At 31.3% G+C, this 17,422-nt stretch overlaps 1 protein-coding gene across 1 annotated transcript in view; it reads right to left on the bottom strand.

The window, feature by feature from the left end:
- Mekk1 (mitogen-activated protein kinase kinase kinase 4) overlaps positions 1-17,422 on the bottom strand; it is a 104,208-nt gene that overhangs the window by 54,511 nt on the left and 32,275 nt on the right. The window contains exons 10-15 of the mRNA XM_067275878.1: positions 14,681-14,764; positions 9,701-9,743; positions 9,425-9,630; positions 9,199-9,348; positions 2,325-2,486; positions 767-900 (exon numbers count right to left, since the gene is read on the bottom strand). Coding sequence (XP_067131979.1) covers positions 767-900; positions 2,325-2,486; positions 9,199-9,348; positions 9,425-9,630; positions 9,701-9,743; positions 14,681-14,764 — 779 coding nt within the window. The remainder of the gene's footprint in view (positions 1-766; positions 901-2,324; positions 2,487-9,198; positions 9,349-9,424; positions 9,631-9,700; positions 9,744-14,680; positions 14,765-17,422) is intronic.

Raw genomic sequence — 17,422 nt, 5'->3', positions numbered from 1 at the left:
ATTTTTAATTTGTGCGGTATAGTTGGCGACTAGTCTCGTGCGATTCGTCATGTCTTACGTTGACTTATTATAGCTAAATAAACTTATTATAGCATAAATGCACTTATTATAGTAATATTATTGCATGAATATGCGAAAAATGAAATAATTTACTTTTTAAGTCAACAAAACACCACCTGGACAAAAATATGTAAAACAGACGATAGACCAGACGATGCAGTCAAGTGCTGACATATGTTGTCAATAAATTCTATTTCGTACAGTTTTGAGTTATTTTCTATGCGAGACTTTTTTTTATGCGGTCCCTGTTGACCGCATAAAAAAAATATTTTTTAATTGTGTTGCGAAAACTATTATTTACAGCCATTCGTGAAGTTTCGTGAGATTTTTTTTATGCGTTTTTTTTAATGCGGTCCCTATCCCCCGCATAAAAACAGGTTTGACTGTATATATATATAATATAATATAATATAATATATCTTTTTAATTAACTTATTTAGAATTAAAAATTAAAGATAGATTTCACTAATTATCAGTGGCATAGTTATAAATTTTGCCAATTACAGGGCACCTCCTAAGTGTTTACGCCCAAAGCACCAGCCATTCTCCCCCTTGTTGCATCACTACTCTTCACGAATATAATGAGTAACAGTTATAAAGAGAAAATCTTGCTGGTCTCCTAATGAACATTAGGAGACCAGCATAACTGAGTTCAACTGTATTTAGTATAACTACTTACAGTGTACATACATCACTGTCATCTTACCGAGGTCTATGTCCTCTTCCTCTTTCACACTTTGAAGAAACAAATTTCATCCACTGATGGGCAAACTTAATCAATAATTTTCCAAGTTTTGTTCTCCCTTCTCCAGTTATTAATCTAGCAACTCCTTTTTGAAACTGTAAAAAAAAAAAAAAAAAAAAAACAATTTATTTATGTATGAAGATATATGTGATGTATATGAAGATATATAATAAAAATCTACAAAAATCCTTCTAATCTTTTAAAAGAAAACAAGTAAAATAGCAAGGCCATTTTTGGGACAAGACTATGTCTCAGAGACTCAGGGCTCAACTGCACACCATTTACTAAGGAAAAGAGAAAGATGAGCACTAACCAATGAGGAAAAGCCAACAGCGGTACTCGGGGTCCTGGTGTAAATTACTGTGGGCTTCATTGCTGCCATGGTTATGACAGGCTGCATTGTTACGGGCCTGTTCTTGGCTACAGTAAGTGGGAAGATATTTGTACCCAAATTGTTCCAATGTTGCTCTCATCGTTTCGCCATCTTGCAAAATGACGAGAGCAAGAAAATACATGCGTAACGTGTGCCACACATTTGTCAAAATTTGATTTCACAACGTTCGCATTTCAAAATTCCCAACGAGCAATGTATGCACAAATCTTGCACTAGTGCCTGTTGTAGAAATAGTGTCACCATTTTGTATTTTATTTTGACTCAGTTCTCAGTCCCCTGACTACATACAAGTCTGTTTTTTTTATATGCGCTTGATTTGGGCACCAAATATGCTGTGCCAAATTGCAACTTCTGACATGTACTCCTTCACATCTCTAAGGTGTGCAGCCATTGACATCAGTGCGATTTTATAAACGAGACACAGTCTCATCAAAAATAGTCACAATGTATTATATAATTTATAAGATATATTTAACTCTATTGTTAATAATGTATTAATATGATATTTTCAAGCATATTTGATAAAAATTAAATTTTTAATGAATTTTCAAAATAAGGGGCTGCATTCCCTGAGTGGACTTGTTGACATGTATTGCAATAATCTGTTTAATTCTGATCTTCTTAAAGGCAAGGGATTTCAAAGAAAGAACCGGATCAGCAAAAATGCAGATGAGGAGCTGCCATGTACAATGGCTGAATTGGTGAAAACACACTATCCAGGCAGGTTTTCAAACATTTTTCTATTGCTAAAACTTTGTGCCATAATCCTCACATCATCATGTGAATATGAGAGGTTGACTAGTATGTTGAGAAGACTGAGCAACTGCATTGGAACTACAGTGACTGAATGTTGCCTTACAGGACTGACCCTAATTCATTGTCATTATGATTTTCATGTCGACATTGATAAAGTTGTAAATATATTGTAGAAAATTGAAGATTTTCTTCAAGATATGAAATGTTATTTTGTAATATACTTAACATGTTTCTTATTCCATTAGATCCCCCCGAGGAAATTTCTGACGATATGCCTGCTCTAATATTTTAATGGTTATAAAAACTTCTTTTTTGAACACTTTATTTAAAAAAATAATATACATAACAACAAAGCAATAACAGTATTACCTCAAAACCAAATTTAAATCCTTGATGTAGAACTTCTCTGTAACTAGCTAGTATATTATTACGATCATTTTCATCCAGTTCTTTTAGTACTGCTACATCTAATTGTTTTTCAACTTCTTGAATAATATCAGTAATTTTTTCACATAAATGTAGTGCTTCTACCTATTAATAAATAATTAAAATTAAATAATAAATATAATATATTATTATATTTATTATTTAATTTTAATTTTATATTAAATATAAATATTTATATTAAAAACTATGAAACAGATCTTATATTTTTGAGAAAAAGGTAAGAATTATTAATAAATATATGGTATACCTCTAAAAATATATATATAAAAATTATAAGTAACATCTTAAAAATTTCTTGATTATATTAGTTATCAAATACAATGATATTAAAGATATAAAATTAATTAATTTCTACCAAAAATGTTAAAATTATTTAGTACAATTTCTATACATTTGATAGTAATTCAAAGTAGTTTTCTTCTAAATTTCTTAATTCTTTGCAACAGTTAACATTTCAATGAAATATTTTCTATTCTAATTTAATTTTACAAAAACAGATATACAAGCAGTCAGTTCAAATAAAAATCAAGCACTGTTGACATTATAAGCAAATAATAAAGAGTATTTTGCTTAAATACTTGAGAATACTCTTCAGTGCTTTAGTGAATTATATGACTAATAAGGGATTGTTTAATGATCCAGTCATTTTTGAGTATGTTTGGCATTCAGTGCCATAACTAGCCTTTTGTGTACCTGCACAAGATTTTATTTTTGATTTCTCTTCTTTTGGGTGGGAAATTATATAATGTTGTAATGTTTACATTACCAGGTATTTGTATATCAGAACTGATGAGGGATGTAACACCTGAAATGCATATTCTATAACTAATAAAATCTATTTTTTACCATTTGCCTGAAAAGTTCCTGTACGATAAGTTTGTAATAAAAGCAAATTCATGCTAAATTGAAATATCAAAAATGATAGAACAAGAAGTTATAGAAACAATAAAATATTTTATCTATATTTTAAGAAATCAAAAATTATTTGACTTTACACACCAGATTATGCAAGAATCTGATACTATGGTCTATAGTAACTGCTTTTATATGTTCCAACAACATGCAAATCACGTAGAAGCAATTTATATAATCTATCTAATAAGAGCTTCAATAAAAGTTTATGCATTACATCTTTGAATACATATATATATATACACAGTGGCGTAGCGTGGGTGTCAGCCGCCCGGAGCGGAGGAAAATTTCGCCCCCCCTTAAATAAAATATGGGGAATCCCTACAAGTCAGTACAGACAGTGTTGTCAGTCGATACAATGAGCAAGATGTCATCATTATACATTCATTTAAAGAAAGGGGATTCCCCAGTTTCATCATAGAATAAGTATTGAAAAATTCCGTGTTCATTTCAATCAGTCCAAATTGTAGGTGTAGGCAAAAATATGAAATGAAATGATTCAAATTTTTACAAGATATTATTATTATTTATTGTAAAAAAATACCGCCTGGGGCGAGCCGCCCCTGCCGCCCCCACTACGCTACGCCACTATATATATATATATAGAATGAAAATTCAGTTTGATATATCTGCAATTTTAAATGCTGTGTGGTGAAATAATGTGAAATTTTGAACACTCTTCAAAAGTAAAATTGCAACACTATGAAGGAATGCACATAGCCACATATAAATTGCATGACCAGTGGAGGTGACAGAGATATGCAAATGTATAAGTTTGTGTACACATCAGATCATGTGGTACCAAGTTTCAGGCTATAAAGACCAAAAGCCAGCTCAGGTTGTAAATGCTATCAGCAATGGTTTGCAGCCAGCAATGGTTTGAAGGCATTTCCTATGCTTCTTCAAACTTTTGAAGAAGCATAGGAAATGCCTCAGAGATGACAGTGAGCCGAATACTATCAATTAACAGCTGGGAAATGAGACCATATCCTAAAACTGCATGACCTGTTTGTCAATGCACACAATTACCAATTGTGTTGGGTAGGAAATAAGTACCACTCAGTGATATGTGACATGACGAACTTAGGAACATCTGCAAACACACCAAAAAGGGAGTAATTGCACCAGCACATGACAGAGTGCACAGACTGGCAGATTCACCAAACAGTCCACCAAGATTTGCCATGGCATGTGACATTTTGCTTCACAGATCCATCTGAAATCATCTACAGATGTCTCTGTGTCCACCCAAACCATTCACAACAGTTTGCATGAAGTCAGGCTTCATGCATGCTAACTATCGACCAGGATGCCATTAACTGCTCAACACAGGGCTGCATGGCTGGTGTGGCGCCGTCATCATTGCAACTGGACCACTGAATGGCATCGGGTATTGTTACAGAATCCCGTTTCTGTCTGTGGAAGAATGACAGGTATGGTGGCATCCTGGGTAACACTATATGCCAGCCCCTTTTGCTGAGCATCACACTGGCCCATCATCATGCATCATGGTTTGGGGAAGCATTACATTCAATCAGCAAACAGCTCTGGTGCACATTTCTAGTACTACGACAGCAAACCAGTACATCAAATGAATTGTGTGGCCTGTGGTTCAGCCTCTAGTGCAGACTGCGCCCAACAGTGTTCCAGCAAGATAATGCCCAACCACACTTTACATGGTGAACTGTCACCAGCCTAAATAAAATTCACATCCTTTCCTAGCTGGTAGCCTCACCAGATCTCTCTCCCATCCTGTAGGACCTGGTGCACTTCCGCATGAAGTGCACCAGAGATGACCATCACATATCATAGACGACATGGATGCCACAGTGAACACAGCTTGGCAAGAGATATTTCGGGCAACCATTAATTGCCTCATTAATAGTATGCCTTGCCATATAGTAGCCAGTATAGCTGCCCATAAGGGCCATATTCATTACTGAATAAACAGGTATCTGTTGCATATCTTTGTTTATTCTTTTAATCATTAGCATATCTCTGTTACCTCTACTGGTCCTGCAATGTACTGTACTGTACATGTGGCTATACACATTCCTTCATGGTGTTGCAATTTCACTTTGAAGAGTGTATAAGGGTTGTTTTTGTTGATATTTTAAAAAATTCCTTTATATTAGATTTATATCACCAAATAACATTAATATACCTAATGTAGTATCATGTTGGCATGAAATGAGCTTCATACTTTCTTAACTTGTCTTGTGTTATTCCTTATATATCTCAGGTTGCAACCTGCTGATCATGACCGGTGGACCCAAGATATTTCATTTCTGCTTAGGAACATTTTTTTAACATCAGATGTTGCTACTTGTACAAAATTCCAAAATTAGTGACTCATATCACAAGAATCATTATGTTATCTAGTTTTTGCACAGCGAGATATTACAATAATAGGAGTAGATGTTCAGAAGAAATAACAAATTAAAGTAGACCGTTAGTTAGACTCTTAGACTCTATTTCGACAGGGAAACAGTTGGGAGAAATAATGCTCTGAATAAATCAGAAATGATCGAGTACTTGTTTAATTTAGGTTCTGATGAGTCTGAATTATCAGACAATAAGGATGAATTTCTACAAAGTGAGAATGTGAGTGATAGTAGTAGTGATATTGATCATGAAATACTAACTACAAATGGAAACAGAAGCCAGTCATGTAGTCATGCTTGTGGAAATAGTAGTGCAAAACATCCATGTTTTAGTAATGATAATGGCTGGATCCGTACAAATTTTACAAGTCCTCAAGTGAACACTTTCACAGGACAAGCAGGAATTCAATGTAAATTACAAAGTGATGCTACACCATTTGACTGCTTCAATGTATTTTTTGATGATGAACTTGTAGACAAGACTGTTGAAGAAACAAACAGGTATGGTGATACTTTGATGAAATATGACGGTTTACATGAAAACAGTTGCATAAAACACTGGAAACCTACAACAAATCCAGAAATTGGAGAATTTTCAGGTCTTATTATGATTACAAGTATTACTAGAAAACCTCGCCTAAGCACATATTTTACAACTGAAAAAGTGTTTTCTACATCATTTTTTTTGAGTGCGATGTCAAGAAATTGATTTTTGCTTTTATTGTCATCTTTGCATTTTACAGACAAATGATCAAGCATCAGGTGGTGATGATATATTGCATAAATTATGCAGTGTTATTGATCATTTTCACCACAGATTCAAGTATGCTTATATCCCAGACGAAAATGTGTGTGTAGATAAAAGTCTTATGTTATGGAAAGGTAGACTGGGATTTAGGCAGTATATACCTAGCAAGCGTGCTTGTTTTGATTTAAAAAGCTTCAAACATTGTGAGCCACAAACAGGATATGTTTGGGATTTTTTAGTTTACACAGGAGCTACAACAGAATATGGCAATTTTGAAGGTGGGCAAGGTGAGAAAGTTGTTCTTATATTATTAGAACGTTACCCAGTAAAAATTACAAGTGTGAGACTTAGCATTGTTTACCCGACCTAACAGTGTAACGAATCACTGTCAACTTTCACACCTGGGAGTTAAGCGTTCGGTAAGTTCTCAGTAAATAAAAGACGCTTTCTCATAACCTTCCAACCTATTGTCACAAAATTGTCAATTAACTATAACAAGAGATGGTTTTCCGGGCAGTCATTGCCCGTTCGTCTGATAGTGCAGTCTTCACCCAGTTTATTATACACATCGCCACTAGCTATTTCACCTTCTCGGTTACCATATCGAATTTTCCCGAACCCTTATGGAATTAGTGAGTGCCCCATCTTTGGATTATATTTGCTGCTGAATCGATGTTAAATGCCACTGAGCAGGACTATTTCGTCCCTTCATCACCGAACTTTCCAACTCTGGTCAATGAGGTGTGATCAACCACAAAGAAGACTCACCACTACGTCAGGTATTTATCACCACGTGAAATTTTACATAAACTCTCTCTCTCTGACCACGAAAGTACCTTAGATAATTCCCTCTTTAACGAGGACTGCTGTATTCTAACGTCATGTTTCAAATAAACGTTGTTTCGTTATCCTACTCTAATCTGTGTGAGTCACTTCCAGTTCACTGTCTCTGACTCCATTCTGAATCCGATTGCCTGAGCACGCGGCCACTCACGTGACCGAATTAACCGCCATCTCAGCTTCCGTGTCCATCAAGACACAGTGGTGTCTAGCCTGACAAGGCATCGAAGAGGTGCCGACCCTCTGGTCACGCAAGGTTTTTTAGACAGGTTTTTTCACCTCACTGACATTAGCAAAAACACTTCTTGATAAACATATGTATATGGAACTGTGAACAAAAATCAAATTGGAATGCTACACAATTTTCCTGATTGTAAATTGAAGGAAGGTGAATTTATGACATGTCAGAAAGATGGTTTCTCTGTACCTTGTTGGAGGAATAAGAAGGATGTGTCGATTCTAAGTACAATGAGTAATAATGAATTCTCAGATTCTGATAAATGTAACAAATCAGGAGAAATAATAATGAAACCGAATTGTATTCTAGACTATGATCATAATATGGGTAGAATTGATCTGTGTGATGAAGTGATACACAATTATCCATGCATGAGAAAAACTGAAATGGTATTAAAAAAAAGTGTTTTTTCCATATGCTGTATATTGTACTGTATAATGCTTGTGTTTTGTATCAACAACTAATGAAAAAAACAGATGTCATTTCTTGATTTTCTTATGGCTGTTATTAAAGAAGTCATGGAAAAGTTTCAAACAAGCAGATATGTAACCACTGCGGTTGACCATCACATGAAAATCCATTACATTTATCTGAACGGCATTTTCCTAGCCACATACCATCAACAGAAAAAAAAAACATCCAACCAGAGTTTGTAAAGTATGTTTAGCAAATAAAAAGCAAGTAGAATCACATTACCAGTGTGAACATTACCAATGTTCTGTTCCACTATGCATTGTTCCTTGCTTTGAGATTTATCATACACGAATTAACTTCTGAAAAAAAATGTTTGTTTTTACATTTATTAATATGTCTGTTTTGTGTGTGCAAAATATAAAGTAATTTGGAACAATACAACAGCCACAATTATCTTTTTTCTAAAAATTTTGGATGTGATTGCATTAGGCTTAACAACAAAAAATATTCAACGTGGAGCGACACGTGATGAAGAAAATGTTCAGCACATGATAGGTTAATACTAGTTCATAAAGTGGATTAGTTATTCAACTTCTCATTCTTTATGTGTATCATCATTAAAAGTCAGAAAGAAGAAACAATATTTACAAAAAAAATATAAAATAAAACACTAAATTATAATGCAAGGTGTTTAAAAATAAAAAGGAAATACATATTTTTACCATCAAATTTGAAACATTAAACTTTTTTACACACTCTTTTAAGCCCTTCTCAATTGTTATGTATATTTTTAAAAGGGGAAGGTTTCTATCGTCTTAGATCAATCCCCTTGTAATAATATTTAAAGAATTACAACTAAAGTAAATTAAATCTTTAGGAAGTGAATTAAATAGTAATCCTTATGTAAGTCATAAAACATTTTATTTTCCTTTTACTAACTATAAACCTCGATTTTCAAAATTATTTTACTTCCAATAAAATATTAAATTTTGACATGCAAAATTTAATAATGCAGTATTTTTGAACATTGCTATACTTTTTTCATCAAAATAAAATATCTTATAAAAATTAAAAAGATAAATTAAAAATCAAATTGTAACTATACGTTATTATTTGCCACAGAATAATTTTAAAATAATGGTTATACAGTTATTTAAATTATTTTCAACATAAAGTGTAACATAAGATATTAAAATGCATTCTGTAATATAATAAATGAAAATAGCACTTAAAAATACTTTAAAATTTTTAAAAACTTACTTTAAGAGCATTGAGAGCTTCAGCAATAGCATGATTACAAGAAGTTTGTTGTTTTTCAATTTGCAGCGTATTGCCCATTACTTTTTGAAATTTACAACATTGATTCATAAGTTGAGAGGAGTGATTTACAACAAGTAATAAACCATCAACCTATAATTAAATTAATGTTCTATTTAATTTTATTTATTTAATTTGTATGTATTAAAGAACTTAAGAACTTATTTACATCAATTTGAGATAAAGTAATTGTTGCTTCTGCAGTTGGCTCTAGTAATATAGTTGGACCTTGCCATATATTAAGACCATTATTGCAAACATCAAATCGCATCATTATTAAATAAATATCCTGATCTTGATTAACATCTATATTTTCATGGCCACAAGTCATATCAACTAATTGCCAAATATAAGTTTCATTATACTGTAAATGACCTTTAATTTTTAAAAAAGTAATTAGTATATTAATATAATTAAAAAATAAATTATTAAAATCTAATCTTACCTGGTACAAACATAATATGATTGGAATTATGAGGTGGAATTACCTGAAAATGAATAAATTTTATTATAAGGTAGAGAAATTAATTTCAATGAAGTGTCTACATAAAGGGAAGTAAAAAGATATTAAACGTTAAATTTAAAAATAAAATTAAAAAGAAAAGCTTGTTTAAACTTGTAAATATTTTAAACCATAAAATTATATTTGTATAAACATATAAAATAAAATTAATTTAAATTACTCTATAAATATAATATCAAATGAGTAAATACCATAAGTAATTATTTTAGTATAAACCTAACATATTTATAAATTACAAAAAAAAAATTACAGTTTTTTTTTATTTTTTTAAATCTACAACCCTGCTTGCAATGAATTTCACTCATCAATAAAAACTTAAAATAATTCATAATACAATGCACAGATGTTTATTTTTGTAATGAAAAGTAATTTATTATAAAGATTTTGCAATTAAAATATTTTGCTATTTTGCTAAATATATATTTTGCTATTAAATGTATATAATTCGTCTCTGTAATCCAAAAGATTTTTGGTAGACAGTCTCACAGCAAAACTTTAAGTTAGGAACTCTCTTTTATTCCTTAAAAAATGACATATGCATTTCGGGTTGGTATATTCATCCAACCCCTCCTCAGTGCTAATTTTTCAAAGACAAAAAAAGGAAGGGGGTATAATACCCAATACATGACACAAATACATTACAAGATGTCACACTTACTCTTAAAGTAAAAGTTGTGTATGAGTTACCACTACATCAACACACCAAACCATTTGCTTTCCATTTAAAATGCACTTGAAGTGTTTGCATAACGTCACTTCTAAAAACCATTATACATTATGACTATTTTTGTAAACAACCAGTATATACAATAACTAATACAACACATACCTCTAAAATATAAATAGCATGCGAACAATCAAATCAACTAGTGATACATTAGAATACCACTTTTAAATTAATCGCAACAACATCACCATTCCATCACTATATAGCGCCCTCTATCACTTTGTACCATCTAGAATCTATTTGCATTCCATCAGAAATATTTATTAAATTATTTTGGTTTTTCTTAATTTCTAAATGTTCTTTAAATTTACGTTTATATATATCCCTTTCATGATGTAGAATTTTAATATTATCGCAATTAATTTTACATTTATTAATTTCCGTGTGTTCATACCAAGGTGAATTTTTATACCTCAACCTAATATCCGCTTCATGTTCCTTTATTCGTATATCTAATACTCTACCAGTTTCTCCTATATAACTACATGGATTCATACAGTTACACTCTATTTTATATACAATACCTGTCTTTTTTAACTGATCTATATTATTAAGGTTACTTCTATTAATATATCTAGAAACATTATCTGTGATCTTATTAGTCACAGATTTGCTATTAAAATATGTAATTTATAATCTTCAGAGCCTTTGCAACATGTTTCTTTGAACTTCTTTTAATGTTTTAAGATTCTGTGATCACTATGGAATAGCATCACATTTTTGCTTAATAAGAGTTGCAAGGTGGTGGAGACATGGAAGATACAAACTTGAGCAAAAACTGCTTGGAAATTTTTCTCATTTTTAACTTAAGTACATATGTAATTGTTCTAATGTGCAAGGATGATGATGAGTCATCTTTCTTTACAAAATCTCCATACATTTTCTATTGGAGAAAGGTGTGGACTTGTTGCTGGCCAGGAGAGTACATGTATCGATACACAATCAGACTGCAGTCACACTTTGGTTTTCCTAGTGTTGTGCAAACAGATGTTGCCATGCTGAAAAATACAGACTTGCCTTTAGAAAAATTTACATTTTGATTTGTAATACTACTTAAACTGATATATAACATCAGGCTATAAATTGGTGATAATAATTATAAATTACTAATAAATTTCATTCCTAGAGAGAAGCGTTAGACACCATTTCTTCCAGTTTAATCTAAAATTATTTAATTAAATTAAAATTATTAAATTTAATTAAATAATGATGGTTATAAAATAATTAAATAATGATAATTAAATTGAGATGGCACCTAATGCCACCTTCTAGGGTCAAATTTATTAGTGATTTATAATTATTATCACCAATTTACAGCCCAATGTTATACGGTAGTTGAAATAGTCTTATTACAATGTATTGGGTTTCATAAGATGTTTATATTTTGATTTGTATAGGATGTTATTGAAAGATTAGAATATAAGCTTCAAAGTTCACAGCATCATGACAAAAAATGAAAACCTTCAAGTCCTTCTGCATTCATGCATCCCAAACCACTAGGAACTGTGGCTTCTGGATTCATCTGGATTATTAGCTTTATCTTTAGCACAAATGACTTCTACATGCTATTCTCATGCTTTACATGAAATGTTGATTCATCTGACCATAATATTTTCTTCCAATCTGTGTTTGTCCACTTCAGACAAGTTCTGACCCAAGCAAGATTCATTTATGAGAGATTCCTCCTTGGATTTGTACTGCCTGTATTTTCATCATTGGATATATATCCACACTATGCATTCAGATAAAGGGATATTAAAGTATTTCCTTGCCTACTTTGTCAAATTTGCTATGGAAACTTGCCTGTTTTAGGAAATATAGTGTCTAAAGGTCCATAATTTTCTGGAACTGAGTAGTAGTTTTCTGTCTAAAGTTTTTTCTGGATGAGTGTTTCCCCTTTCTTAAAAACATTTTATCATTCTCTGGACTGTAGACTGAGATATCTGAACATCCTTCACAATACTATGTTGAGAGACTCCTCTTTTATACTTTTTGATAATAATCTTCCAGATTGGTTTGTTTATTTGTTAAGTTATGGCAATGCAACACTTGGGCGATCTGCCTAGAGGGATGCCTTCCAGAAGGTCTTTTAAAGGGAAACTGGCCCCTATTTAAGCATTACAGACATGGAGAAAACCTGAAAAACTCCATGTGCCAACCCATCCAAACGAGGTACAAACCAAACTCCCAGTGCTCAGGAAACAAAGACCACTTGGCCACTGGTGAGCCTTTCCAGATTAGTTCCAGTACTGCCTTACTATAACAAAACCCCAAGAGATCAAATAACTCTTCCATAGCAGACAGATTTCTGCTATATACAGGATATCTACTATAGATATCCCTTAATTAATGCAATTTATAAATTTCTCAATATTACCATGTATATCAAAATTGCATTAATCAAATAAAGTGGTACCTCAGTACTTGACCAAACAATCAGCACCTGCTACAACAGATTTTCAGTTAATAATAAATATTTTTATTTTAACTTGAATTTTTTCATTCATTCATAAAAAATGTTCTCTAAAATAAAAATAAAATAAAACCTTACAGCTGCCTACCTTTTTCAGACAAAATTATGCTCAATTCGTTTTTTGTTTCATAAGTGAAAAAATAAACTGAGTGTGAAACACAATCATCAGCATGTTTTACAATCATTTCAAGTGTTTCAACAATACATATCTGTGATACGCTAAGATTTGTTGCAAATTCACGAGTTGTTATTTGTCAACTTATAACAATTTCTTCCCACAATTTCTCTTCAGCAATTTCTCTCCAAAAGCTTTCAACAGCTTTTGGAGCTCATACAATTTATATCTTTCAATTCAAAATTTACGAATATTTTTTACTGTTTGTATAGCGTGATATTCCCTATGAAACTTAAACACATGCATAACATGCCCGATGTGCATTTTCTCTGCAGACATTTTGACTTGATTTTATTCAAATGAAATGTGATGTAAAAAAAGTTTAAAATAATCTTCAAAACAAAGAATACAATCTCACAACAGGAATAATATGTTAAATTTCACAACTTGTAATTTCATCACATATTTATGTTAAGTAAAAACAGCTGTTAATAAAAATACACAAAAATTTTCCATTTAAAACACAATAAAATTACTGTAATATTAGTCGTATGAATACAGTATTTTGCTATTCTGTATTGTGTATGTGTATTTTTTGACATTTTTTTTATGATTAACATGCTAGTCTTGTAAACTTCTGTGTCTAAATTTGTGTTAAATCAGCTAAAGATACAGGTAACCTCCATATAACATGGGAGTTATGTTATGTTCCAAAAAATTGCCATGTTATGTGAATCCATGTTACACAAAACAAAGAACTAGTATGAAAAGGGGGTTAGATTCCAAAAATTAAAAAAACATGCTATTATATTTTCATAATTAAGATAAATATCTTTATTAAAATTTTCTTAAGAAGTGATACATATTAATATAAATTAAACAACACCAAAAGTAGAAGCGTCAAGATCTGGCAACACTGAAACAAGTTTCGAGAAGGACCACATGTATCGACAGAAGGCGGGAAAAGAAAATTTACATACTGTACTTAAGTACTAGTGGTTCACGAAATTATGCATGAAAATCTGATAGTACGTATGTGCTCAAATGAAAAATGTCAAATGAGGTATCTTTTGCACTTAAAAGCTTTATCATATTTATTGAACTGTTGTATGGGATTTCCCTAATTTCAAATTAGATAAAGTTTGCTTTTAATCGTTTTTATTACATTTCATGTTGTATAAGGGTACCAATTCTCAAACTGTGTTAGAGTAAATCCGTGCTATAAAAGCACTGTGTTATACGGAAATGTTCCCAATTCTTGAACTGTGTTAGAGTGAATCCGTGCTATAGAAGTGCCGTGTTATACAGGGGTTACCAGTACCTATTTTTCCACTATATAACTCAATTTCCCTTCCTGTTTCCATGTTACATCATGTACATGTAAAAGTGCCCATACAATTAAAATATTTTCATATAGATTTATTTATTCTTCATAGTTATATAATGTAACAAGTCAAAAGAAATATAGTTTAAATGAAATTAAACAATTAAAAAAATTTATTAAAAAGTTAATACAAAATATTCAAACACTAAAAATTTTATTAAATATTCATAATTCAAATCAGAAGTTATTTTTAGTTCACTTACTCTTATATGTCTGGTATCTTTTAATTTCTGAAGTAAACTGGCAGGATGAACTAAAATCTTAAATTCAGTAGCAATTTCCAAATCCTATAAATAAAATTAAATTTAATAAAGTAGATACACTGAATAATGCATCATGTCCTTCATAAAATAATTTTATAATTAATACATTAAATCAATTTTATTAACAGAAAAATCCAGAGCTGGTTCATTGGGTGAGGTGACTTCCTCAAGTGACAAAATGAACAGATGAAAGTATTCAAAAGAAGAAAAATAAATAAATAAAATTAATAAGCCAAAATACAATGAAATCTCATAAATGTACTTTAAAGTTGTTAATAAACAGTTCATACAAAAATGTCAGTGTAAGTGCTTTCTATTGACAATCATTCTGGAATCACAAGTGGCAAAAAGCAGTATCACTTCAAGTGCAAGTTACCATTGAGCCAGCACTAAGAAAATCTATAAACTAATAAACTAAATAAAATAAAATGTCTATAGTTTATAAATACATTTTAATTATAATTAAATGCATTCACTATACAATTATAAAAAAATAAGGTATACTAAAATGTATATTACAATCATCTCTTATTAATTTCATTTCTAGACATATATTAAAGAATTTTTGATAATCTTTTTTCTCTACAAGTCACAATAGTTTTACTTATACAAAAATTTCTCTAAGAATAAACCAAATACCTTAAATTTTAAATTCTAACTTTAATGCTATAAATTTAAATATAAAAACTTTTTTACTGACTTATTAATAGAATTCAAACACATTCAGTTTTGTTTTCACCAGTCAAAACACAAGATATAAATCAGTTTTATATTTAAGAAAACACAAAGCTGATTACATACCATGTTTTTAAAAACCAGATATAAACAAGTTGCAATGTTATTAATAATTCTGCTGTGTCTTCCATAAGTTTAAAAAAATCAATATATTTCATATATAATTGATTCCAATAACTGGGACACATTGGGACCTGACTAATTTGTCCCAATTAAGTGGCTGTCCCAATGAAGTAAATTTTATGAGAACAGAGAAAATTTAAGGTAAGAAATGAACATTGAAAACAAAAACTATTTATTAAAAAATGTAATTAATATTCGGTGTGAATACATGTATATAAATAAATCTGTAAAATCACCAAGGCTTAGCGTGCTTCCAATGATTATCAACTTATGTTTATTACTTCCTGACATATTACAGCAGCACAATATGGTAATGCAATCCATTGCTTTTTTCAATCTGACAATATTTCTTGTTTAAAACACGGAACCATCAGGGTGGCATGGTAAAACAGCCCTGTTCATCTGCATTTTAAATTTGACCAGGACTAAATTTCTACAGCAATTCAGGCAAGTTAGTTGATTTTCACTGTTTGGCACTCATAGTCTCAGCACTGTTTTTTCACTGCATGTTCTCTTTAATTTTACTTCTTGATGGGTTTTCCATTGTAATAACCAACCATCTGTAGCTTTGAAATTTGTATGACCCATCTATGAAACTAATTTTTCTAATTTGTTTTTAACATCAGGTTTAACAACCCATTAACACATACTGTATACCTCTTACTCCATATGCTATACTGATAAAGCAGCAGAATGTCTCAAATAAGCAAAGTATATTTGCTTATATTATCATTTTTGTTTCTGAGTTTCAAATGTGTTCCAAATAAGTGGCAGTCCCGATTAACTGGAATGCACTGTACATAATAAAATATTTTATGAATTAGCACCAAATGATCAGCCGAATTACTGGGCTATTTTTGGGCGGTGTTAATGATTAGTTACTAATTAACTTGACTAAATCATTTGGTATTAATTAATTAAATTGAGCTGTTGTTGTTGTTAAATATTTTATGAATAAATGCAATAAGCAAAATATGTCAATAAATTTCATTTCACTTATCTCACTAGCACTAGAAGACAAAGGACAGGATGATTCTCTGTAAGAAATGTACAACAAAAATAAGTAATTAAAAATATCCTTTAATGAAGTTAATTGAAAAGATGGACTTTATGTTAAAGATGCTAGCCAACTGCTGTTTTTAAATTACAATACAGCTTGAAGTACTGGAATAAAGGAACACTAGCTTACTTGAAGAAAGACCTACAGCCCAATTCACCACTATAAAAAGAAATACAACAGTCAACAGCCGGGCCGCCGCTAGCTGTTTAAACACCCGCGTGCAATACTGATTATGCCGCCCCCTGGTTAACTACGACTACCTACGCTGACCTTGCCAGCAATACCAATTTGCCGCCCCCCTGAACGTGCCGCCCGTGTGCGGTGCACGCCTTGCACGCCCGGTTATGGCAGCCCTGGTCAACAGTAATGACAGGAAGGTTGAGAAAAATGGGCATATAAAGTTGAAAACTAATTTCTATCTATGCTAATTCTAATATTTATAATTTAATATTGAAGAACATCAGGTGAGGTTGTCTCTAGTATCTATACAGTGTCTTGACTACACAGCTTCTAACTGCATCCATAAATTCAGAAATAAAGCAAAAGCTTTAACATGACTGATATCCATATAAATGGTTTCTAAGAGTTGTACTACAAATATAGATTAATATGATTCTTTTCTATGTATCAATGTTATTCTTTTATGAAAATAAATTCAGTGTCTCATTTCATACTCTCCCTCAGTGTGTATTGTAGATATATTTTAATGTTGCTGCTTTAAATTTATCTTGCCAATGATATATCACTTTAGATTTAAAAGTTAT

This window comes from Centruroides vittatus, unplaced genomic scaffold (assembly GCF_030686945.1).
Source record: "Centruroides vittatus isolate TY-2023 unplaced genomic scaffold, ASM3068694v2 contig_651, whole genome shotgun sequence".
Taxonomy (NCBI): Eukaryota; Metazoa; Arthropoda; class Arachnida; order Scorpiones; family Buthidae; genus Centruroides; species Centruroides vittatus.
The sequence above is the reverse complement of the archived record's forward strand: the minus strand, read 5'-3'. Positions and strand labels throughout refer to the sequence as shown.